At 44.2% G+C, this 23965-nt stretch overlaps 1 protein-coding gene and 1 pseudogene across 3 annotated transcripts in view; one reads left to right on the top strand and one right to left on the bottom strand.

Moving 5' to 3' along the window:
* The window catches only part of COPS7B (COP9 signalosome subunit 7B), a 55563-nt gene extending 33076 nt beyond the window's left edge, over positions 1–22487 (bottom strand). For 2 of the 3 annotated variants that reach the window (XM_054723334.1, XM_054723335.1), the window contains exons 1-7: positions 22169–22487; positions 20336–20592; positions 15737–15812; positions 12644–12732; positions 10458–10660; positions 8507–8612; positions 5058–5193 (exon numbers count right to left, since the gene is read on the bottom strand). In XM_054723334.1, coding sequence (XP_054579309.1) covers positions 5058–5193; positions 8507–8612; positions 10458–10660; positions 12644–12732; positions 15737–15812; positions 20336–20497 — 772 coding nt within the window. In that variant the 5' untranslated portion in view covers positions 20498–20592; positions 22169–22487. Of the gene's footprint in view, positions 1–3997; positions 5194–8506; positions 8613–10457; positions 10661–12643; positions 12733–15736; positions 15813–20335; positions 20593–22168 lie in introns of those variants that run through there. The other variant, XM_054723336.1, reaches the window with a different exon arrangement.
* LOC129150781 (60S ribosomal protein L28-like) lies at positions 18294–19204 on the top strand (annotated as a pseudogene).
* Positions 22488–23965: the final 1478 nt, after the last annotated feature.

Consider the following 23965-nt stretch of genomic DNA (forward strand, 5'->3'; position numbering starts at 1 on the left):
GGCGTGCGCAGGCCCGCGGCATCCACGCCCTGTGCTGAGGTGGAGTGGCCCCTGGTGAAGGTGGCCACCAGCGGAGGCATGCGCAGGCCTGCCCAGCACTGACGTCATGCTGCCTGCGTGTGTCCCCACCCAGCACTGAGGTGAAGCTGCCTGCCTGCGTCCCTGACCTGGGACGTGCTGCTGCCTGCATGCGTCCCTGCCCAGCGCTGAGGTGAAGCTGCCTGCCTGTGTCCCTGACCTTGGACATGGAACTGCCTGCGTGTCCTCACCCAGCGCTGAGGTGAAGCTGCCTGCCTGCGTCCCTGACCTGGGACGTGATGCTGCCTGCATGCGTCCCTGCCCAGCGCTGAGGTGAAGCTGCCTGCCTGTGTCCCTGACCTGGGATGTGACACTGCCTGCCTGTGTCCCTGATAAATAGCAACATTAAAATATTTCCTCTAATTAATTCCTTTAATGTGCATGAATTTCGTGCACCAGGCCACTAGTATTAAATATTATTTAATTCTTTTTAATCCCTGTTGATGAGGACACATCTTCTGAACATTGTGTTTACATGTAAAATAACTGGGCATGTTTCAAACCTAAACCCTGCTGTAACAGCATGCGGGTTGGGAAACTGCAAAGCCCAGAGTCCCAACAAAGCAAAGAACATTCCAGCTATTCCCACAATTCCTGGAGCCCCAGCCCCGTACTCTCAGCTTCCTTTTAAAGTGGCTGAGTGGGTTTGGGAAGCAGACTGTGGTGCATTGGTGTCAGTTAAAAGCAAGATGAGCCCTCAGAGGAACAAGCAGGGTGCCAAGTGTTAGTTTGGGGAACAGACTAAATTAGAATGTAACACAGAGAAGGTGGCAACACTTACAACCTTATCCTATATAATAGAGGGATTGGGCCTAAACTGGCAGTCAGACATCCCTCTCACAATCCTGGACCGCTGGCTCCTAATCGCTCACCTGCCTGCCTGCCTGCCTGGTCGCCCCTAACTGCCCTCCCGCTGCGGGCCTGATCGCCCCTAACTGCCCCCCCTGCCAGCCTGGTCACCCCTCACGGCCCCCCCACCCCCACCGGCCTGGTCAAGAGATCCAGGAGTCTTCATTTTGACACTTACCATGGGATACTTTGAAACTCTGAGTTTTCATTTGCTCATATGTCAAGTTAGGATAACTGCAATAATACCCTTACCAACCTCAGGAGATGGTCTGGGTGAAAGGGATTCAATGCTTTATTGTCCATGAAGGCACTCTGTAGAGCACTTTACAAAGGTGTTCTCAATATTGTCATTTCTATTTTGAAGGAAGCAGCAAAACTGTGGAGATGAACCTTCAGCTCCTCAGGACCATGGGACAAACAACAATCACACATTTCCTACTAGTTAAGCCACACGTCCTCTCTGCTCACTAGTGGGAAAGACAAGGATGAAAGACTTGCTGAAAGCACGTGTGCCTATTCTGGGTCTAGAAAGAATATAGTCATGAACTGCACAACATTTCAGTCAATGACAGATGGCTTATAGTACACTGATCTTCTGAGATTAAAATTCCTATCACCTGATGATGATGGGGCTGTCATAGCATCTTAGCACTTTCTGAAGAGTGACATCTCCTCAAGAAGCTCAGGTAGGTACTTCAGGAGGCGGTCCAGAAGAAATCCATCCCAGGAGATGACAGTTCCATGCCCATTAGTGTCCCTGGAGACCTTGCAGTGGGACAAGATGTGGAGGTGAAGACAGTGATATTGATGATACTGACCCTGTGTAGGCCTAGGATGACGTGTATTTGTGTCTTAGCTTTTAATTAAAAGTTTTAAAAGTGAAAGAAAAATAAAACATTAAAAACAGAAAAAACTTATGCTATAGAAGATATAAAGAAAATATTTTAGCACAGTTGTATAATGTGTGTTTTAAGCTAAGTGTTATTACAAAAGAGCCAAAACGTTTTTAAAATGTTAAAAGTTTATAAAGTAACTAGAGGCCCAGTGCACAAAATTTGTGCACGGGGGGCAAGGGAGGTGGGTCCCCTCAGCCCAGCCTGCACCCTCTCCAATCCGGGACATCCCTCTCAAAATCCTGGACCACTGGCTCCTAATCGCTCACCTGCCTGCCGACCTGATTGCCCCTCACTGTGTTGCGTGCCGGCCTGATCTCCCCTAACTGCCCCCCACTGCCAACCTGGTCACCCCTCACGGCCCCTCCACTGACCTGTTCGCCCCACACAGCCTGCTGTTCAGTCGTTTGGTCGTCCCTCACTAACCCCCCTGCCGGCCTGGCCACCCCACACAGCCTGCTGTTCAGTCGTTTGGTCATCCCTCACTAACCCCCCTGCTGGCCTGGCCACCCCACACAGCCTGCTGTTCAGTCGTTTGGTCATCCCTCACTAACCCCCCTGCTGGCCTGGCCACCCCACACAGCCTGCTGTTCAGTCGTTTGGTCACCCCACACAGCCTGCTGTTCAGTCGTTTGGTCATCCCTCACTAACTCCCCTGCTGGCCTGGTTGTCCCACACAGCCTGCTGTTCAGTCGTTTGGTCGTCCCTCACTAACTCCCCTGCTGGCCTGGTCATAGGCAGCCATCTTTGTGAGGGTGTGATGGTCAATTTGCATATTACCTCTTCATTAGATAGGATAAAGTTACAGTAAACCAAGGTTAATTTATTAAAGAAAAACCGTTTCTATCACTTCAGTGTAGCCCAATTGTACAGTGCTTATAAGTGTACAGTCTGCAGTGGTGTACAGTCATGTCCTAGGTCTTCACACTCACTCACCATTCACTCACTGACTTATTCAGAGCAACTTCCAGGCCTGCAAGCTCCATTCATGGTAAATGTATCACTGTTTATTTTTATACCTGATTTTTACTGTACCTTTTCAATGTCTGCAATATTCAATACAGTACCATGCTGTATAGGCTTGTAACAGAAGAAAAATAGGCTATATCATACAGCTGAGGTGTCAGTAGGCTAGACCAGTGGTCGGCAAACTCATTAGTCAACAGAGCCAAATATCAACAGTACAACGATTGAAATTTCTTTTGAGAGCCAAATTTTTTAAACTTAAACTTCTTCTAACGCCACTTCTTCAAAATAGACTCGCCCAGGCCATGGTATTTTGTGGAAGAGCCACACTCAAGGGACCAAAGAGCCGCATGTGGCTCACGAGCTGCGGTTTGCTGACCACTGGGCTAGACCATCTAGGTTTGTGTAAGTGCACCTATGATGTTCACACAACGAAATGGCCTAACAATGCTTTTCTCAGAATATATCCCATCATTAAGCAACACATGACTGTAGTTATAGAAAAACCTATGAAGCTGAGAGGTATTTTTGAGAAATATGATGTTTAAAAACTTCCCCAAAATGTGTTCCACAAGGTATCCAAAGGATTTGGTGGTGACATCAGTGTGGGAACAGGCTACCTCACCCAGGCCTTCTCTGAGACCACAAGAATGAATTTCCAATGAGGATATGGGATGCAGGATGTGCCAAATTTATTTAACAACAGAACCCCTTTTCCACAGAGCATCTGTCAAGAGGTTTCTCGAAACATACATTGGGAACTAAACTCTCCCATTGGACATAATGTTATATGGGCACATGGACCAGCTTAAAGGGGAAACGAGAATAACTGTTAACATCTGATCAGCAGCAGGCAGTTACTGGACATGTTGGAAAAGGAGATATGGATTTTCTCCAGGTACTGACACAGCAGGACATTTCCCTGAAGCACCCTGATCCCAGCTCCTCCAGATGTACCAGCTATGCAACCCTGCATACCAGTCACACAGTAACTACACTTTAATTTTTGTTCTAAAATGTGCTTTTTCCCTCTGTGAACTTTAATATTAGTCCAGACCTCCACTTCCCCTTAAACACACACATACACACACACACACACATACACACATACATACACACACACACACACACACACACACACACACACACACACCACCCTCCAAGCGAGTGAAAAATCCCCGGCGATCTATAACAAATATTGACACGAGGGGGAAAAAAGGCATGTTGAAATGTATTAGAATCAGAACCTGTACAAAAAAAAAAATTAAAATATAACCTGAAACTGTTCAAGTTCAGAAAGGCTAGTCAAGTCCTTTTCTCTTGCCAAGAGAATGCCATCATCAGAGGGCTCTGGGTCATCAGCCAAGGAGGGGTGGAAAGAAACAGACAGAAGCAGCAACAGGTCCTTCCCCAGCAGGCTGGGCCTCAGCACCACCATCCCCACTACAGATGCAGCCAGGAGTAATTAAAGATCTGGGGAGAGCAAGTGTTGGCAGACAGTCCCAGTGGGCAGCTGGGCCTTCACACCGAAAACCAGTCTGAGTAGTCAGGCAGCAGAGAACACCAAGCTGGAAGAAGTTTCTGCCACCGAGCAGACCCACAGCACCCTCCACTGGTGCTCAGATACCAGACATCAGTTAACCTAGTGCTCCCAACTAATGAGAGATTTGAGCTGGGCTTAAGAGGCTGAGTAAACATAGCCCAGCATCACATCCCTCCATGGCCTGATTGGAGTTGCCAACAAGGGACAAGGCAGGGGAAGGAAAACAAAGCATTTTGATACCTGGCTAGAGTGCCTGCACCATTGTGGGTACTGTGGTACATGGGGCTGGAGGAGTGCCCCCTCCTCACTCAGAGGAGCCTCCTTTGCAGTCATCCCTGTGGGCTGGTTAAAGCTGCCTCTGGCTATGACCAGCCTGACCAAATGACATGGAGCAAAAGAAAAACTGGGAGAGATAAGCCCTTAAACAGAGACAAGAACCTCCTGGAGGGAAGCTGGGCAGTGTTGACCCTGTTGGGATGGCATCAGTGGAGCCCCTGAGTCTGAAGGAACAACTGGGGAAGGAGGGTGTGGGCGAGGGAAAGGAGTTAACGGTTCTTCTGGAACAGTACCAACAGGATGGGGAGGCGCTGGTGAGGGGACGGGCAGGTCTGGAACTCACTGAAGGTAGAGAGAGGAGGAAATAGGCCCTAGGTGTCCCCTCCCCACCTGCCCAGGCCTGGTGAGTGCCAGCTGCCCCAGCCGGCCCTAGTGGCGGCTGGAAACCAGACCTTTCACTTTGGACATCTTCTTGGTGGGCTGCCTCTGCTCGGCGTGAGGGGGACACTCCCGTTCGGCCAGTTGTTGCTCCATCTCCTGAGCCGAGGAGGATGCTGTGGCCTTGAGGGTCTTCTTGATGTTGGTAACCTGGAGGGAGACACAGAATTTGTGTGCTCCTTCTGTAAGCACCAGAAACCCACCGAGACTCATTCTCATTATAATGGGGGCCACCTAGGGAAGAAGCCAGAATCCTCTGCAAGAAAATGTGAAATTACCTTTAACCAGATGAGAAGAAATAAGCTGGAGCTACTCATAAGAGATATGTGGAAATGAGTCAAGCAAAAAAGTGAAACTAATGCCTGCTTCGTTGAAAAGAGGGGAAAAGCCATGTGGAAGTGGACCATTTGGCAAAGAAGTGAAAGAAAGCAGTAGTTAAAATGGCCTTCGAAAAAGAAAGGGTGACAAAGAATTTGACTGCTACTGTTCATGTATGAAACCAAATATTTCTACAAGAACTCTGGGGATTCTGCTCCCCAAGCGCTTCATGAATAAACAACTAGAGGCTGAACTTCAGCCACCTAACTGATAAATGATGAAAATGTAGTAAAAAAAATTAGCAAAATGCTATCACCCTACTGTTTTTCAGGATACCTTTCTTCACTCAACGAAGGAGGAGCTCAAATCTATTTAAGCAACTCCTGAACACTTTCCCATGTCAGACTACACATTCTCTGTACCATCTGTGTACTATTCTGCTATGAATGTTCTATCATCTTCAAATTAGCTCCCAGTTTGTTGTTCACCAAGTACAGAGCTCCTACAACACCCTTCTATGTTTACCTTTGCATATTTTTGTGAATATCTGTGGAGGACAGTCTTAGAAGTGAGCTTTCAGTTCCTGACCTGCCAGCCCAACCAGCAGACTTGGCACTGTAGCACATGCACCCCACTCACCAAGACAGCTCTCCCATTAGCCTCTCAACAGTCCCCCAGAGTTCAACTGACTAAAACACTTTGCTGTTTGCCTCTTTTGCTATATATATTCTTTTTCCCCCAAAAAAAGTTCAGCACTCCCAGTTTCACATCCTTTAACGTAATTTAATGTCACAGGTTCTCACCCCGCTCTATTCACAGAGGGCCCATTTGTGTTCTCTTCCCATCCCTACCACCACTCCCCACCAGGGTAATGCAGACTCCCCATCTCTTGGTAACTCAATTCCATGTAAAAGTCTCTGATTCAGAATCCTGTCAAAAGCTTTTCACCAAATAAACAAACAAAAGCACAATTCCCCTCATCCTGCCCCCTTTTCATTCAAATGCCTCCTCAAGTACTGCCCTCCCAAAAAGTCCTTATTTTGGGTGCTCAGTGACCCTGGTCACATGCAAGGAAAAGAAATGAGACGTATCCCCAAGGGAAAGCTTGGTTCTCTCTCCATATCTGAAACACCACTCATGATTCTGTACCTTCCTTCCCCCAACATACATTCTTCACTCAAGCCACGCCAGTCCACTGTGTCTTCATCTCGCCTTTGAAGCACCCTGTTATTCTATCCTGGGCAAGCTTCCTCCTTAGCTAGACATCTGACCCTCCCTGTAGTCAAGCACCTTTCCCACAAACCTGCCCTGACCACTCTAGCCCACACCGACCTGCCTCCCAATCTATACTTGCCTAGCAGTACCTCCTCCTCTTACATGGAAAAAGAAGAGAGAAGAGCTTCCCGGGCAGGAAAACGTCACTCAGTTGTGAGGCAAAGCAAAGGTAGATAAAAGCAGAGTCCACAGTGGGAAAGAGCTGGGAGATGGAGACAACACTCTCCAGAAAGAACCAGGAGGCACCCTTTGGTGCGCTCTAACAGCCAACAAGCCTCAAGACTCTCACTAACCTAACTCCTGGAAGATTTTCTGCATCATGGAAAACTGGGCTTACTTTGTCCAATTACACTTTATTACCTACATGACTCAAACAAAGCCTACTTTGTAAATGTAATGGTAGCTATATATTAACATTCCACAGAACATCAGACATATGCACAAACAAATATGAAGAAAAACATGCTCCAAAGTCAAATACAAACAAGGAGATGCTCTGATGCTTCCACCAATCGTTTCCTTCCCTCCAGAGTACTTGCTCAGAGACTATGAAACAGATCACAATGTTATTACTCTATCTTCCCCAGGTATGCTAGAATTGTAACTTATTAATATGTGTTATTTCTGTGAAAGGGAGAGAATATTCTTAGGCAATAAGTGAGAGCTGACTGCACTAAGAGGGAACGTTCTTGAAGCTACAACTCACCAAAGGGAAGCTGCTGTTATAAGAATTTGGGGGGCAAACATCAAGTTTTTCCCCCTCTCAGAAAAAGCAATCTAATTTAAGGACAAATAAGGAAAGATCACCAACTCAGGTGATAGAATGGCTAAAAAAATTAGGTCAAGTGTAACAGAAGCATAAATACCAACAGAATATTACAGAATTATACTTTTGTTCTTTGTAGATTTCTTTTCTTTTCTAGTCAACAAATATTTAGTGAGCCTTTGCTGGGGAATGATCAACAACCTACACTCAGTACTCCAATCATCATTTACTGAATGAAAAAACTTGCCCTGGCAGGTGTGGCTCAGTTGTTTTGGCATTGTCCCGTGCACCGAAAGGCTGCCAGTTCAACCCCCAGTCAGGGCACATGCCCAGGTCAGGCTGTGTGCTCAATCCCTGGTCGGGGATATGCAGAAAGAACGTAGCCAATCAACATTCTGCTCTTACATTGATGTTTTTCTCTCTCCCCTCCCTTCCCCTTTCTCTAAAAATCAACTTTTAGAAAAACTGGCAAGGCTCTAGGCTTTGATCATGCTCCCTTTCCTCTCATAGTGGTCTGTTCCAGATTTCCTAGAAGATGATTACTAGTAAATCAGTAGATTGATATTGAAGGGATCTTTAGCCTTTTCTGCAAATTACTTTCTCTTGAACTTAATCTAATCCCTACTGCCACCTGGTGGCAGCTTCAGGTTCTGTCAGCAGGGATCTCCATAGCCCAGTTTTGCATCAGTGAGCCATAACAAATCCATGTGTCCTGGCTCTTTTTTTTTTTTTTTTTAATATATTTTATTGATTTTTTACAGAGAGGAAGAGAGAGGGATAGAGAGCTAGAAACTTCGATGAGAGAGAAACATCGATCAGCTGCCTCTTGCACACCCCCTACTGGGGATGTGCCCGCAACCAAGGTACATGCCCTTGACCGGAATCGAACCTGGGACCCTTGAGTCCGCAGGCCGACGCTCTATCCACTGAGCCAAACCGGTTTTTTTTTTTTTTTTTTAAATCCTAACTTAAAGAGTCACACTCATCTCTACCCCAGCAGTGCCTGTTTGTTGATGATTGATTATTTCATCTACAACAAGAGTCACAAGCTAAAGGAACAAACAGGGATCCTCTGGAGCAGGGGAACAAAATTCTCTTCCTTACCTCTGCCTCTACCTGCTGCTGAGTTCGGCTGTGGTTCTCCTTGTACTGGTTGGCTCTCAGAACTTGCTGCTCAATGCCTAGCAGAACTGCTTCACAGCCATCACACCTGCAAAGGAGATAGCCAATCCTGAGCCATATAAAGGTCTGGGAGCTCTCCTGCAGACTCCAAAATCTCCCTCCCAACTCCTTACAAGGGCTTTCTGTAACACCCCCTCTGCCAAGGCTCTTACCCCCATACTCCTTCCAAAAGACAAGCATTTCTAAACAGGGCATATAACATAGGGCACAAAGAGACAAATATGGAGGATGTGGGGTAGTTTCTTAGAATACAGCCTTAATCTCCAAGTTCTGTATCCCATGGGAAAGTTTTACACACTGTGAGATAAAAGAAATTAGGAGAGAGTTTACACATGTCTTGAGAGAAAAAATTATGTTCTAAAAGCTTATATTTTGAAGATTGTCCCCTTTCTCAGAAACTTAAATTACTTCCTGTCATCCCCCTCATTTTCTTTTTCCCACTTTTTATTTTGAAATTTTTAAATCTAAAAAATGTTGAAAGATAGTACAATGAATACCCACATACCCTTCACTTAAGATTCAATAGCTGTAAACAGTTTGCCATATTTGTTGTACCGCTCTGCATTCCAATTTTGCTTCAAATTGAACTCCAATGCCTAAACACAAGTTTTAAGAATCTGCACCAGTAAACATTCTGGGATAGGGGTTAGGATGCCACCTTTAGGTAGAAACATACTGGAGGCTAAAAACATAGGAAGCCAGACCATGGATGTGAAAACTGTGTCAGCCATCTCAAAAACAGCCTAAGACATCCAACTATAGTGGTTGGAAAACCAGATTGTGTACGCCAGACCATTTTCATGTTAGGGGTATTTTCTAAGTTTATTTCCCATTTATTCTGCTTTAACAGTTCTACAGTCTTTTAAAAACTCTTGCTTTGGTCAGAGGTTGTAAAGGGAAAGTGTTTGGGGTCACACCTGGGCTATAACTTGGGGTGAGGGGTGGGCAGCACATGTCCTGGGGCCCAAGAGTAGCTAAAGTGAGGGAAACTTGGAAGGGGTTGGGGGCATTAGACCCCAGAGAGTCAAAGCTGGGCCATTCATCTCTGGATATACTACTCCTGGGGATAAGCCAGAGATTTCATCCATTTTATGGAAAATAATTTCCCTCTCACTCAGCACAAAGCTCGCCTACTCTGCTTCCTGATCTCCAAAATGCCATGAGCCTGCCTGGGAACATATTCTCCTCAGCTCCAACCACGCTCTACCCCTGGCCCTCCTTCAAAACTCAGCTAAAACCTCATCTCCAACTAAGCCCATCTGGCTTTATAAGCCCCAAATCATTTAAATAACTTCATAACAACCCTTGTAGAACCTGAAATAGCTCTTGCACACATCAAATTCTACTAAAATAGAGTACGTGCAAATATCCCACTTCTTTTTATATACCAGAATATAGTTATATTAATATAGTACTCTGTGTTCCAACTTAGAATAACCCATTCCTTGTCTTCACTACCCCTCACAATGTTTTTATAAACACTAGCCCAATGTTACTGATGCTGAACATGGTTTCTCTTACCCAAAGAATCTTATCAACACTAACTTCCTGAGTTTGCAAAGTACAGGGTCTGTGTCACATAGCTAGGCTTCAGAGGCTCCACCTGCCAACCCTGGGCATTTCACAGCCCACCATTAAATAGTACCAGCTACAATAGGATAAGACTATTTTACAACAAGGCACTAGGAGGCCTGAAATGATTCTTGTTGCCACACAGCTATAGCCACAAATGTAGCCCCTAATTCTCTGGCTTACTATCCTAAGACCCCAGATCCCAGGGAGCCCCAGCTAATACCTGGACCATATTTCCCCAAGCAGAGGCTAGCTATCCCCCTCCCTAGAGAAAAGGGACCCCTCCATCTTTCAGCCTTACCACTCATGTAAGGTCTTGACAATATTATTGATGTCCTTCTTTCGGATGTCACGGCCAATGCAGAAGTCCACTTCCAGAAGCTGGTTTCGCTGGTCCAGCTTGCCTTGGATGATGTCAGTGTAGACAGCCTCTATGATGAGGTCTTCCAGTTCCCGGAGATTCCGCATCTCCAGGTCCTTCAGCAGCACGGAGTAGGGGATACACTGCAGATAAGGCCATGTGATATTTACAAAAACCACTGGCAAACATTAAAGAAATGCAAGTATTACTGACATAGCCAACAGCTGCCTCTGGGCTTTGGGAAATGCAGTGTAATAATAATTATTAACATCTATGGCAACAAGAGATGGATAAATGAGCTATAAGACCTATGGGATCCAAACAAAACCCATTAGCCCATCTAGAAATTCGTTCTCCAAGATTCTCTGCCTCCTGGACTTTGCCCCACCTTCAGCTTTCATGCTCTAAAGCAAACTCTTTGGGATCCTAAAGACTCTTTCCAGAAGAGAAAGGGAAATACTTGGTATATACTTGGTATATGCCACTCTGCCACCTTCTGGAAGCTTGCAGACTTTGCATAAAACGCCAGCTCATCACAAAACTCCAAACCATCTCAGATGCTGGCGAGGAGAACTGAGGGCACAAGCAAAAACACATGCAGGCTAACACATCCACTATAGGTGACCAGCGGTAGAGCCAGCTCAATCATCCTCAAGCTTACAGTTGTTTTCTCAGACTCTTTCAACCAATGTCAATTCCCAACAACAGTCCTTTATTGGGCTGTACCAACATTCTTCATGACTCCAAGACAACTGGATATGTAAACATCCAGCTTTCTGCAAATCCTGACACATTACTTTTAGTCTGAAAATTAACATAGTGATAAAATCTGCAGAAACTGACAGGAGGAAATGGATACAGAGGAGAGAGCACACCTACCTAGAGTGGTTTTTTTATGACTAAAGGTCTGAAATCCAGGGGCGATAGGTGAGCTTACAACGACAGGTTGCAAAAATAAAGGAAAAAGTTACTACTACTCTTTGGTACACTTAAGAAGTCCATGATCAGGACAAAAATAAATAAACAACAGTCAGGTCATCATTCCCTAACAAAATAGGCCTCCCCTCTGAAATGTCAGGCTAAGAATCAGAAGTTTGTGATCAGATCAGGTAAAGTGATTTCAGTAACTGAAATGGCAATACAAGAACAAACATATACCTCTCAAGCTCCATCACAGAGGGGAAATCCAAAAACAAATTCTTCAAAGGCATAGCCCCACAAAAACTTACTCAGGCTGGGATTGGGCAGAGGGCAAATCAACTATCAGCTAACCTAATCTGGATCTTCTTTGTTAATGACTATGAGCAGCTGGTTGCAAGGCTGCTGCTAAAGTGAGTGGGGGCAGAGAACTCAGATATAATGGAGTGACATCTTACAGAAGGTTCGTGTCTAAAGCTAGCATGTAAGGCAAAAACTCCAATTAGTATAATTAATCTTGAAAATCCCCAGAGGGCCCTGGCTGATTTAGCTCAGTAAATAGAGCGTTGGCCCACAGACTGAAGGGTCCCAGGGTTTGATTCTGGTCAAGGGCACATACCTTGGTCACAGGCTCGATTCCCAGCCCCAATGCGGGAGGCAACCATTTGCTGTGTTTCTCTCACTCTGTCTTTCCGCTTTCCTCCCACTCTATAAAAAATCAATGGAAAAATATCCTCAGGTGAGGATTAACAAAAATAAATAAGAAGAAAATCCCTAGAGGAAGGCAGCATATTAAAAATTACTTCTCAGTAAGTCCAACAAAACAAGTTTTTCCTCCAGTAACTGTACACCGAGCAACAAATGAAGTGGTTAACTTGCCCTGAGATGCCCTGCTATTTGAAAAATACCTATCTTTAGACAGCAGTCTCCCTTTAGGATGGCAAATACTCACACTACATGAGGCACCACAGCATGCCAGAACTGAGATCTGCTGATTCACAATCACTCCTGGGCATATTTTTCCTAAATGGGAGGGTGAGTTATTGTCAACACTATTTTAATTATCTTTTTATCTTTTGTCCTTTGCCAAGCAAATCTTATGCATTTATGCTATGACTCTACTGTGTGTAGCTGGGAATTCCCGCATTTATGCCAATTACAGACTTGCCTCAGGGGAGGAGGAGACAGGAAAGGGTTCAGAACTGTACCTTCATTCTCGACGCCAAGCTCACGATGGTAAGGTGCTTCAGCTTGTTCTGCTGAGCTGTGCTCAGTTCTGGCAGGCTCTCCTTGTTGGCTGCTCAGTCCCACCCACCACAAAAATCAAGACACAAAATAAAATTAGGATTTCTTTATGGAATAAGCACACCATTTCCTCACACCAAATCTACTACTAAGTCATTCTTGACTCTTCACTTATTCATTAGGCAAATGTTCCATGAGCACTTCCTGTCTTTTCTGGAAGACCATGTGCTTCCAAAGAAGACAAGACTCAGTCTCTACACACAAGGAGCTTAAACGCCTGAAAATCCAGGCATGAATGCACAAAATGATGACAATTATCCTAATGAAATAGTACTATTTGTACCCTTTGTGACATTCAATCAAGTTCAACACATCTTCACTGAGCATCTGTTCTGTGCAAGGCACAATCTTAAATGATTCAGAGGCACCGAGGATAAATAAGATGGGCCTTGACAGGATGCTGCACTACACATTTCCAGGGGCACCAACCACCTGGAGCTATGTAACTCAGTGGCCCTGGACTTATCCTCAGTGTTACAAGTAGATATTTCAACAGCTACAAATGCAAGGCAGAACTAATAGAAGGTCCAAACTATCACAAGAGAGCAAAAGGGTGAGGAAGAGAGGGGGAAGGGATGTGGGAGAAAGGGAGAGACAGAGCTAGGAAAGAGGGGGAGAGGGGGTAGGAGAAAGACTGAGAGCGAGTGAGTCCAATCACATTGGGAGGTACAGGAGAGGGGAAAAAAAGAAACATAAGAGTTTGAGATGAGCCTTGAAGGATAGGCAGAATTTCAGTAATAGCAATGATGCTAACAATAGCCATGGCGGCACCCACAGGTAACATACAGGACAAGCTTAACTTAGTGTAGATGCACACACAGATCCAGAGGCACATACACACATCCAGTCCTCACAACAACCCCAGGAGATAGATTCTAAATGCTCTCAAGTCCTTATCCATAATACTGGACTCCAAAAGAGTGAATCCAAACTGATTTTATTTTTCCTTGAGCATGGTACTAAAATTCATCTATTAACAATTCCTGACCTGAATTAAGGTGGGCTTTTTATCCCACTTGTGAACATTCACTTATTTTGCTACAAAACTATGATTGCAGCCCTGGCCGGGTGGCTCAGTTGCCTACAATGTCGTTCCGTACACCAAAAGGTTGTGATTCGATTCCTGCTCAGGGAACATACCTAGGTTGCAGGTTTACTCCCCGATCAGAGCACATAGGGGAGATACCTGATGATGTTTCTCTCTTACATCGATGTCTGTCTGTCTGTCTGTCTGTCTACCTGTCTCTCTCTCAATCCCTTCCTCTCTCTCTAAAAAATCAACAGAAAACATATTCTTGGGTGAGGATTAAACAAATTATGATTGTGTTTGACTACAGGGACTGCCCACACCTCTCAAAGGTGTTACATAAAAATGCATATGCATCATATTATACCTTTTTTAATTCCCACAAATTCTAAATTCTGAAACATTTTGCCCAAGAAGTACAGGTAGAGGACTATAGACCTGAATTATTACAGAGAAGGAAACTGGGGCAGAGAAGATTATTTAATTTTCCATTGGAAAATTTAATTTTCCAATTGACCAGTGGAAGTGGAGCTAGAATATGCAGGCAGTCTGGTTCCAGAGTCTGTGCAATTCTGCCTCTACAGTGAGGACAGAAACAGAGGATACACTCATTGGAACAAAGTGAAGATCAGGAAAAACTGGCAAGTGGGAAACTATATAGTCTAACAGCAGCAAAGAGTAAGCAGAAGTGATGAGCAAGAAAGAGAGTAAGAAAGAGAGTAAGTCAGGGATATAGTAGGGAATGTTCTGAGTCACACCACTAAAATAAACTACCAGGCCTTTGTCATGCCACTAAAATAAGCCAGGGAAGCCAGACAAAAATGGCTTGGGTGGGAGGTAAGTTAGCATTTGGACATGCATGCACCTCATTCCTAATATTTATGATTCTAATTTTAAATGACTCAAATTACCTACAGAAGAGAATGGACTAAGTCCATTATGGAATAGTAGATTGTGAAATGCTAAAAATGACTTCACAGACTTAAAACATGAATACCTATGAAATAAGTGGGAGGGAAAGCAAGATATAAAATTGTGTACATAATCTAATTATATATACATAATAGAAAACCAAGCAGAGGGGGGAAATCCAGCACCATAACACTAACAGCAGTTTAACACTGGTACAACTATGAGTGACTTTCCCCCCCTATTTTCCAGATTTTCTTCAATATAGTATAGCAATATTATTTTGATAATATTTAAAATGTTTACTTTACAAGTGGGTATTCTGACATTTCACAACACTCCAAGAGTTCTACAAACACCAGTCCTCAAGAATCTCATCTGGAAAATAAACAAGGGCTATATTTATGAATGAGCATAAACATAGTCCCCATTTTAACCATTAATAAATAAAGGTGAGCCCTAACCGATTTGGCTCAGTGGATAGAGCATCGGCCTCCGGACTGAAAGGTCCCAGGTTCGATTCCGGTCAAGGGCATGTACCTGGGTTGCGGGCATATCCCTCTCTATCCCTCTCCCTTCCTCTCTGTAAAAAATCAATGAAATCTATTTTTTTTTAAAAAGAAATAAAAGGTGAGAAGGAAGAGTCCTCATATAAGATCACCTAAAGAGCACAGTAAAATGGGCAACAGCCAGGTCAAGAAGTTCCCACCCCATGCTTTACATCCCAAACCTTGGTGATCCTCTTGGAGGCAACACATCTAAACAGAGGGATAGCCAAAACCGGTTTGGCTCAATGGATAGAGCGTCGGTCTGCAGACTGAAAGGTCCCAGGTTCGATTCCGGTCAAGGGCATGTACATTGGCTGCGGGCACATCCCTGGTAGGGGGTGTGCAGGAGGCAGCTGGTCGATGATTCTCTCTCATCGATGTTTCTAGCTCTCTATCCCTCTCCCTTCCTCTCTGTAAAAAATCAATAAAATATATTTTAAAAAAATAAAAATAAATAAATAAACAGAGGGATATAACTGAGAAAAGTCTTTGGAGGATCTTAACCAACTCACCTATGTAATCTGGGTATGTTCCATAGGCAAACAGGTTCAGCAACTGCAAATACGCAGCATTAGCTCCTTCTGCAAGCTGAGGAGGAAAAGAAACAGTTCAGAGACCAAGCTGTCCATCAATCACTGGCAGTATTCAAGCAGAAGGCGGGTGACCATGTACCACCATTCTGTATTCTATTAGCTGGTCCCTTCCAACTCTTTCTTTGGGAAAAAAAGTATTAAGGTTATTAAAGCCCCCAATTTAACTTTTCTCTCTCAGGAATTCCTTTTTTTACATTTCACACAGCATGCCCAAGGAACTGATTTTGCTTCAACAGACACACAAAGCAGTAAGTATTAGAAGCAGTTCAAGTTTTCTCAAGATTCCCTTGCCATTAAAATGAACACTGGAGCCACCTTGTCCACACACCACCTTGGCAGGTACACTATCAATCCTAATTAAACAAAATGTAGGGTTGGTTCCAAGTTTCAGGACTCTATGTGGACTGTGACACTGGGAGAGATTAGCACAGCATAAGGTGCGACAGAAGAGCCAGGTTGGGACAAGAAACCAGGATATCAGCAACCCTAAATAAAACTTTTCATTAAAATTACTTATGCCTCACTAATGTTGGTGTCAAAGACCTTTCTTTAGAAGAAAAACGAAAGAGAATATGTTCTTCCTGAACTGCTCTGCTCTGCTGTCAATTACCTTAACTAGGTGTTTCTTTTACTCACAAATATGGACCTGTTACTCTTCCAATTTACCAAACTCAGTGAAGTCTAAACAGTAATACCCAAGTTATTCTATGGACACCTATGAAATACTACTCAATTTTAACCATCTTTTAAAAAAAATTTTTTAAAAATTCCAAGCCTAGCCAGTGTTGCTCAGTGGCTGAGCATCAACCCATGAACCTGGAGGTCAAGGTTCGATTCCCAGTCAGGGTACATGCCCGGGATTGCAGGATCGATCCCCAATAGGGGGAGTGAAGGAAGCATCCGATCAATGATTCTCTCTCATCATTAACGTTTCTATTCCTCTCCCTCTCCCTTCCTTCCTCTCTCTGAAATCAATAAAAGCATTTTATTAAGTTTAATAAAGGGTTCCAAGAAACTACAATTGTAATTTCAAACCACTGAAAGTCAACTAGCTTATTCCAGGCTTACATATGGAAAAAACAAAACAAACTACGGGGAGGTAAAGGGGATTTGCTAAACACCCCAAATTAGAGCAAGCATCCTAATATCCCAGTCTACCTTTTCAGGTCTGTTAACAACTTCCTGAGGTCCTGAATCAGAGGTGGAAGAGACCATCTAATCCAGTCCCTACTTTTCAAACAGATGATTACAAAACTAGCTGTAACAGACTATTTCCTCTAGAGCAGATGCTCCAAAACTTCTCCCACTGGCCCAAATCAATAAGGTCTTTCCAGTTTTAATTTTCATCCATCTCCTCTTAGCCAATCTTTCACAATTACAAAACAACTAGTTGGCATATTCATTCAGGCTTTTTATGAACCTGAAGGAACAGATTATCCCTTAGTCATCTCTTCTATTTAAATGATTAGCTATCAAGCCATGAAAAGACACAGAGGAAATTTAAATGCATATTACTAAGTGAAAGAAGCCTATTTGAAAAAGCTACATATTATATGATTCCCTCTATAGCAGCGGTTGCCAACCAGTGGTCCCCAGACCACTGGTGTTCCGTGAGGTCCAAAAGGGTGGCGACCGCTGCTCTATAGCATAATAGAAAAGTCAAAATTACAACAACAGTAAATAGATCAATAGTTGCCAGGGGTTAGAGAAGGGAGTGATGAACAGGTAGAATACAGAGGAGTTCTAAGGCAGTGAAACTACTCTGTATGATACTGTAATAGGGGATCCATGGCATTATGCATTTGTTCAAACCCATAGAATGTACAGCACCAAGAGTGAACCCAATGTAAATTATGGACTTTGGGTGATAATGATGTGTTAATGCAGGCTCCACACTGGTGAGGGATATTGATAACGGGGGAGGCTATGCATGTGTGAGGGCAGGGGATATATGGTAAATCTCTACCTTTCTTTCAATTTTGCTGTGAATCTAAAACTGCTCTAGCCTGGCCAGCATGGCTCAGTGGCTGAGCATTGACCTATGAACCGGAAGGTCACGGTTCAATTCCTGGTCAGGGCACATGCCCGGGTTGTGAGCTCTATACCCAGTGTTGGATGTGCAGGAGGCAGCCAATCAGTGATTCTCTCTCATCCTTGATGTTTCTCTCTCTCTCTTTCCTCTCTGAAATCAATAAAAATATTTTTTAAAAACTGCTCTAAAAAATAAAGTCTATTTTTTTAAAAAGAACCCAGCTCTCCTCAATTTTTCTCATAGTATTCCTTTTCCATCTCTGATATATTAAATTTGTACTGAAAGCCCACTGTGTTTCTGTCTACATATTAAGCTATAAGGAAACAAGGGTGAGCACAATGGAGCATAGTCTCAACAACACTGATATTAAAAAAAAATTCACAATTAAAAAAATAAAAGCAGCTCTTTTGGTCTCCAGCTGTTGCAGGGAAAAGAAATGATGCTATGTCCACGTGCCTACAATGGATGGTCATAGGGAACTGCTCCAATATCCTCACTAAGAGGAATAAGCAGCCCTAACCAGTTTGGCTCAGTGGATAGAGCGTTGGCCTGTGGACTGAAGGGTCCCGGGTTCGATTCCGGTCAAGGGCATATACCTTGGTTGCAGGCATATCCCCAGTAGGGGGTGTGCAGGAGGCAGCTGATTGATGTTTCTCTCTCATCAATGTTTCTAACTCTCTATCCCTCTCCCTTCCTCTCTGTAAAAAATCAATTTAAAAAAATTTTTTTAAAAAAGAGGAATAAGCAGATGTACAGCAGCAAGGCCAGTCATCTGAAGGCCTGCAACTCCTACTACAATGGGCTGATTCACCACAAGGCTGTAGGTGTGGAGCCAGCAGCCAGCAGCCAACAGCAGAAGTGTCCTAGTGGTTGTGAAGCGAAGAACCAGCCAACAAGACAACCACCTCCAGCCTGGCTGGTGGGCCCAGAGGTAAGCGAGTTGGCCCGCACACCCAGGGGTAACAGAGTTGGTTCTGGTCAACATTTCTGGGTTGCAAGTTCCCTGGCCCCAGTCGGGGCTTGTGCGGGGAGTAACCAATTGATGTGTCTCTCATATTGATGTTTTTCTCTCTCTCTCCCCCTCCCTCCCTCCCTTCCACTCCCTCTAAAAAGCAATAGAAAAAAATATGTTCAAGTGAGGATAAAAAAAAAAAAAGACAACCACCTCCTATGTGTGGACCACCAAAAATAAGAACACCAGGCCACCCTCAGCCGCATCATGCACACAATCCACAAGAACAAGTACTGCCCAGATTTGTGATGGAAGCCATCTGCAGAGCCAGCACCCTCCTGGCAGCCAGAAAGAAGCTGTGATGGTAAAAAAGAAGCCAACCCACCCCACCAAGAGTGCCTGAACACAACCCCCAAAGTAATAAAGATGCCACCAGACTTCTATCTATCTCACTCAATAAGTATAAAAATATCAATCCATAAATAAATACAGTAATCCTCCATATCCAGAGGTTTCACATTGGCGATTCAACCAACCACAAACCAAAAATATTTGGGGGGGGAGGGGAGTCCCAGAAAGTTCCAATATGCAAGCCTTGAATTAGCTATGCACCAAGCACTGTGATGAATCCATGTGAATGAAGTGATGTGATAGCATACCCTGCTATATATGCAAACACTGTGCTATTTTATACAAGGTCCTTGAGCATCAAAGGGGGGTCCTAGAACCAATCCCCCAAGGATACCGAGGGACAACCATATAAAAGTATCCAAAGTGGGAAGTGAAAATTGAAAAGTATAGGTTGCTTTACATCTCTTTATTCCACCTGGTCATTCTTCACTGGATCATCTCATTTTAAGGCACAACAACCAAAACTGGATACCCAAGGTTTTAATAACTACAATCAAACAAAGAAGCAAACAAGCAAAAAGGACTACTTCACAGCTTGTCAGTCATATCCTTTTTATACATCTACTTTACACATCTACACAACATTGATTGCCCTTTTCCACAGGAAAAATACATTCCTTATTCATGCCTATCTCAGGTTCAACTGCAAACATTTTCTGCTATTATACACCTGACCAGTCTTCCTTGTCTATATTTGCACTGGAGGTTTTATCCTTAAGAATGCCTGAAAATTAATCAATAAAGAAATTTAAAAAAAAAAATAAATAAAATAAAATAAAATAAAATAAAACCAGAAAAAAAAAAAAAAAAGAATGCCTGAAATTACCCGTTAAACATCAGTCTATGATTACACTCTATGTTTCTAACTTATTAGGTTTAATTGGATCTTTTCCCTATCTTTCAAAATTAGATTAGCAACCCAATCTAATTTAGTTCAGATGAAAATGTTGACTAGAAGGAGTCCAAGACATTATCCTTGCTCTCTTCCCCTGTCCCACCAATTCCCATCTCTCCCTCAACAGGGTACCTCACAGGTCCACAGTGCTTTGGCACTGAAATTCCTTGGAAACCTGAAGACTCAAATGAAGGCTTAGAATAAAGGAGATAGAGAAATTGTTCTTACCTCCTGAACATTGGCCAGCTCCAGCAGTTCTCCAAAGACATAGACTCCAGGAGCCTCCAAGACTTGGTTTATGAGAGCAGTGAGGGCTGAGCCACTGGTACCTTTGGCTAGTAAAATAAACTGTTCCAGGAGGTTACTTGAGGGTTTCTGTTCACCTGCCATTCTCTGGTCTTAAGATCTGTCCAAAATAAAGGTGTTTCCATCATTTTTCCTTCTCCTTTGCAAAGTCTATGCTTATTTAATGCTGGATCAGATATCTGAATAATTTTATAGTATTAAAAAAGAAAAAAGAACAGTTAGAGTCCAGATGCTATGGCCACTTAGTGAGATGAGTAGGATTCAACCTGGAGTTAAAGGGATTTTGTCCTTATGCTGAGGTTTGAAACATACTTAGTAAAAGCCACTTTATCCCCATCTGACCCTCTCCCAAAGGCAGCATGTTCTAAACCCTTATACCTAACCAGGACTTAAAGAAACACATGGGAGTTTTTCAGTACCTGTTTTATATTCACCTTATTTATAGACTCGTTAAGAAAAAGGAAATCTTGCCCATACACAGAGGTGGCAGATGTAAGCAAAAGCAATCAGTTACAGCTTCCAGTGTGTCATTAGACTCTCACCTGCAGCCAGGTACAGATAAGGAAAAGACCCAAAAACAGATCAAGAAAGATGTCTCATTTAATCAGAAAAGTTATTGAAGCATAGAAAAAAGGGGGGAAATCATCTTGAAAGATAAGCAACAACATATTCAAACTAAGAAAATACATGGTGTGTAAATCCATGAAAAAAAAAATCCCTCAATTTGGCCTCCTACTTGATATGTGACACTTTAGCAAACTTCAGAATTTGTATGAAACATCAAGAAAACAATGAAGGTATTATATTGCCATCCTGAAGACATTAGGGGCAGGAGAGTCCCTCAACTGCATCATCTAATCACATGCTGAGTGCATGTGAACGAACGCACACACCGCACACCTACAGTACAGGAATCCTGCATAAGAAAAGATTACTCCTCCAAGAATGGTACTATTGGGGCAGTATGACAAAATGAAGGAGAAGGATTACAGTAAGCTGAAGCAGAGAACAATTCAAAGAACGATAACTTGGTGCAAGAGAAACTAAGTTTTCCTGGGGAAGCAGGCACACAGGGCAGCAGCAGCCCTTTTACAGTATTAGAGAAATAAGTATGTCGCCTCACTTAAGGTTACCTAAGGTCTTGTCGGAAACAAACAAAAAAAGTGAAGTGCCAGGGAATAAAGGTTGCTGAGAAGGCAAGAGGAGAGAAGGAGAGAAGGTGAGAGGAAGAAGAGGGGTAGGTGATGGCTAGGAGAGGATGAACGAAAACCTCCTTTCCAACTGGAACACGTGTGAAGCGATTGAATGTAAGGGACTGGGGTGGAGACGGATTCGACAAATGGGCAGAAATTTCGGTTCTTCAAAAATAATATCGGCCTAAAGAGCAAAGCCCGTGGGGGCAAAGCGGTAAGAAGGCGCTGGGAATCGCTTTCTTCTGGAGTGGGCGGGCCCGAGGAGGAGGCTAGAGACGCAGTGATGATGAATTCCCGTCGTGGGGGGCAGTATTTTGATGGGTAACAGAGGGGCAAAGTGGCAGCCTTTGGGAATGAGGAAGCGAGAGGAGCCGCGGTGCGGCAGCGGAGGGTCTCAGGCTAGGAAGGACTTCAGGGAGGGCGGACCAGCGGCGGCGTGCTCCAGACAGAGCGGCGAGTGAGGAGTGAGGAGCCGCGGGGCGCGCTCTCCGGGGCGGGGGCGGGGCAGTGTGGCCGCGGGCTTTCCCGGCAGCGGGCGTGAAGCCGAACAGCCCCGACTAACCTGGCCTGCTGGGTCCCGCCTTCTCGCTGACCCCGACCTGTCTTCGCGATCTCTCCGTCCTTTAGCTCGCTGTCTCGGCCTCCCGGCGCCTGCCCGCAGGTTGTCAAGCGTCCATGATCGACCCGGCGTCCGACGCTTTTCTACCTCCGCCGACCCGTCGCCCTTACCGCTCCCCCGGAAGCCTCCCGCTGCTGCACTCGAGTTCCGCCTACACTAGGTTCTCCTCGCTGGGGAAAGGGTCCTTGTGGGTCTGTAGCCCAGGAATCGGGGTGGGCGGTCGCCAACCCGTGGTCCGCGAGGTCCGAAAGGTTGGCGACCGCTCCGGCAGTACTGGGGCCCAAACTATCACCATCACCATTTCCTGGATCTGAAATCCACCCCTTTGGTGGAGCTTTACCCCCAGGAGCTCCCTATGGCGACTGCGGCTACCCTGGCGTATGGAGACATATTAAGCCTAATAACTGTTTATTAATCGTTTTTCCATGTGCTAAGTGCTGTACATTGTCTTGTTGAATTTTCATAATTCTATGGCCTACAATATTATCCCCATTTTTCAGGTGAATTAACTACGCCTAAAAATCCAAAAGCCAGTAAGTAGCAAAGTCTGCTTTGGCACCTAGGCTATCTGAAGCCAAAGACCATGTTCTTGGCATCTATTCAGAAAATGTTTTAAAATAAGCAAGAGCTGGGTTGAGTCAACAATGCCTCTGTGACCAAAATGACATTCATGGCTGCATTTGGGACTTACCAACTCCACTGGAAGATGGCAAAGGAAGATGGCTACATAACTGAATACTTAGGCTGATTCCTTTAAAGTACAGTATACACTACAGGCTTTCAGGTCTTTTTTTTTTTTTTTTGTCTTTTTTTTTTTTTTTTTGAGAATATGTTTATTAAAGCTGGGAACAGTGAAACAAGGAAGGGCCTAAGATAAAAGAAACAACCAGAGAGAGCCTAGGCAGGCCTGCTTTGGCTCTCTAGAAATGTTATGGGAAAGAGGTGAGCCAAGGCAGGGCTGCTGTCAGCTCACTGAAAAGTCAGAAAAAATGGGGCCTTGGAAACAGCAATGCCGCTGCCCATTGCTCCAATGGTTGCAAATCTTGTGGGGAGCCTTAGAGTTTAGGAGAAAGAAAATTCACTGGAAAAAGAGATTCAAGTGGCGTACCCCAAGGAGGACTCTCCAACTTTCAGGTCTTGAAGATGAGGAAAAGACCTCTATTTGCCCTTTGTGCTTTATAGGGTGCAGAAATCAGGACGGATGTGAAGGAGCTTAACACCAACCCATTCATGAATTCAAAAAATTTCTTTAACACCTATTATTTTCTAGAATGTTACATGAAGAAAAAACAAGGTTCTTGCCCTCAAAAGCTTCAATGTGTTAAGTGCTATGAGAGACACTTTGGAAGCACAGGAGAGTATGTTGAGGAGGAAGAAAAAACAGGCATCTTCAAGGCAAAAATGGGAAGAAAAGGGGGCAGTGATCACAGTTACAGGCTTGCACTGTGCAACATATATTGATGCAGAAAAGAAACCCAGAATAGCTGGAACCAAGGTTTCAGAAATTAGGGATACAGAGCTGGAATCAGGTCATCCAGGGTCTTGGAAACCACAGGCCTGGCACCACACCCAGTAAATACCTAAATACAGCAAAGTTTCTACCTTTGAGAGTTTACTGTCCCCTGGAAGAGACATGCCTATCTGACTATGATAGATGGTTGCCACAGGCACCTACGAATACAGGCAAGGCTCTCCTTGGGGGAGATGAGGCTTGAGTTGAGCCAGGAAGAATAAGCAAGC

Source organism: Eptesicus fuscus, chromosome 11, assembly GCF_027574615.1.
Source record: "Eptesicus fuscus isolate TK198812 chromosome 11, DD_ASM_mEF_20220401, whole genome shotgun sequence".
Lineage (NCBI taxonomy): Eukaryota > Metazoa > Chordata > Mammalia > Chiroptera > Vespertilionidae > Eptesicus > Eptesicus fuscus.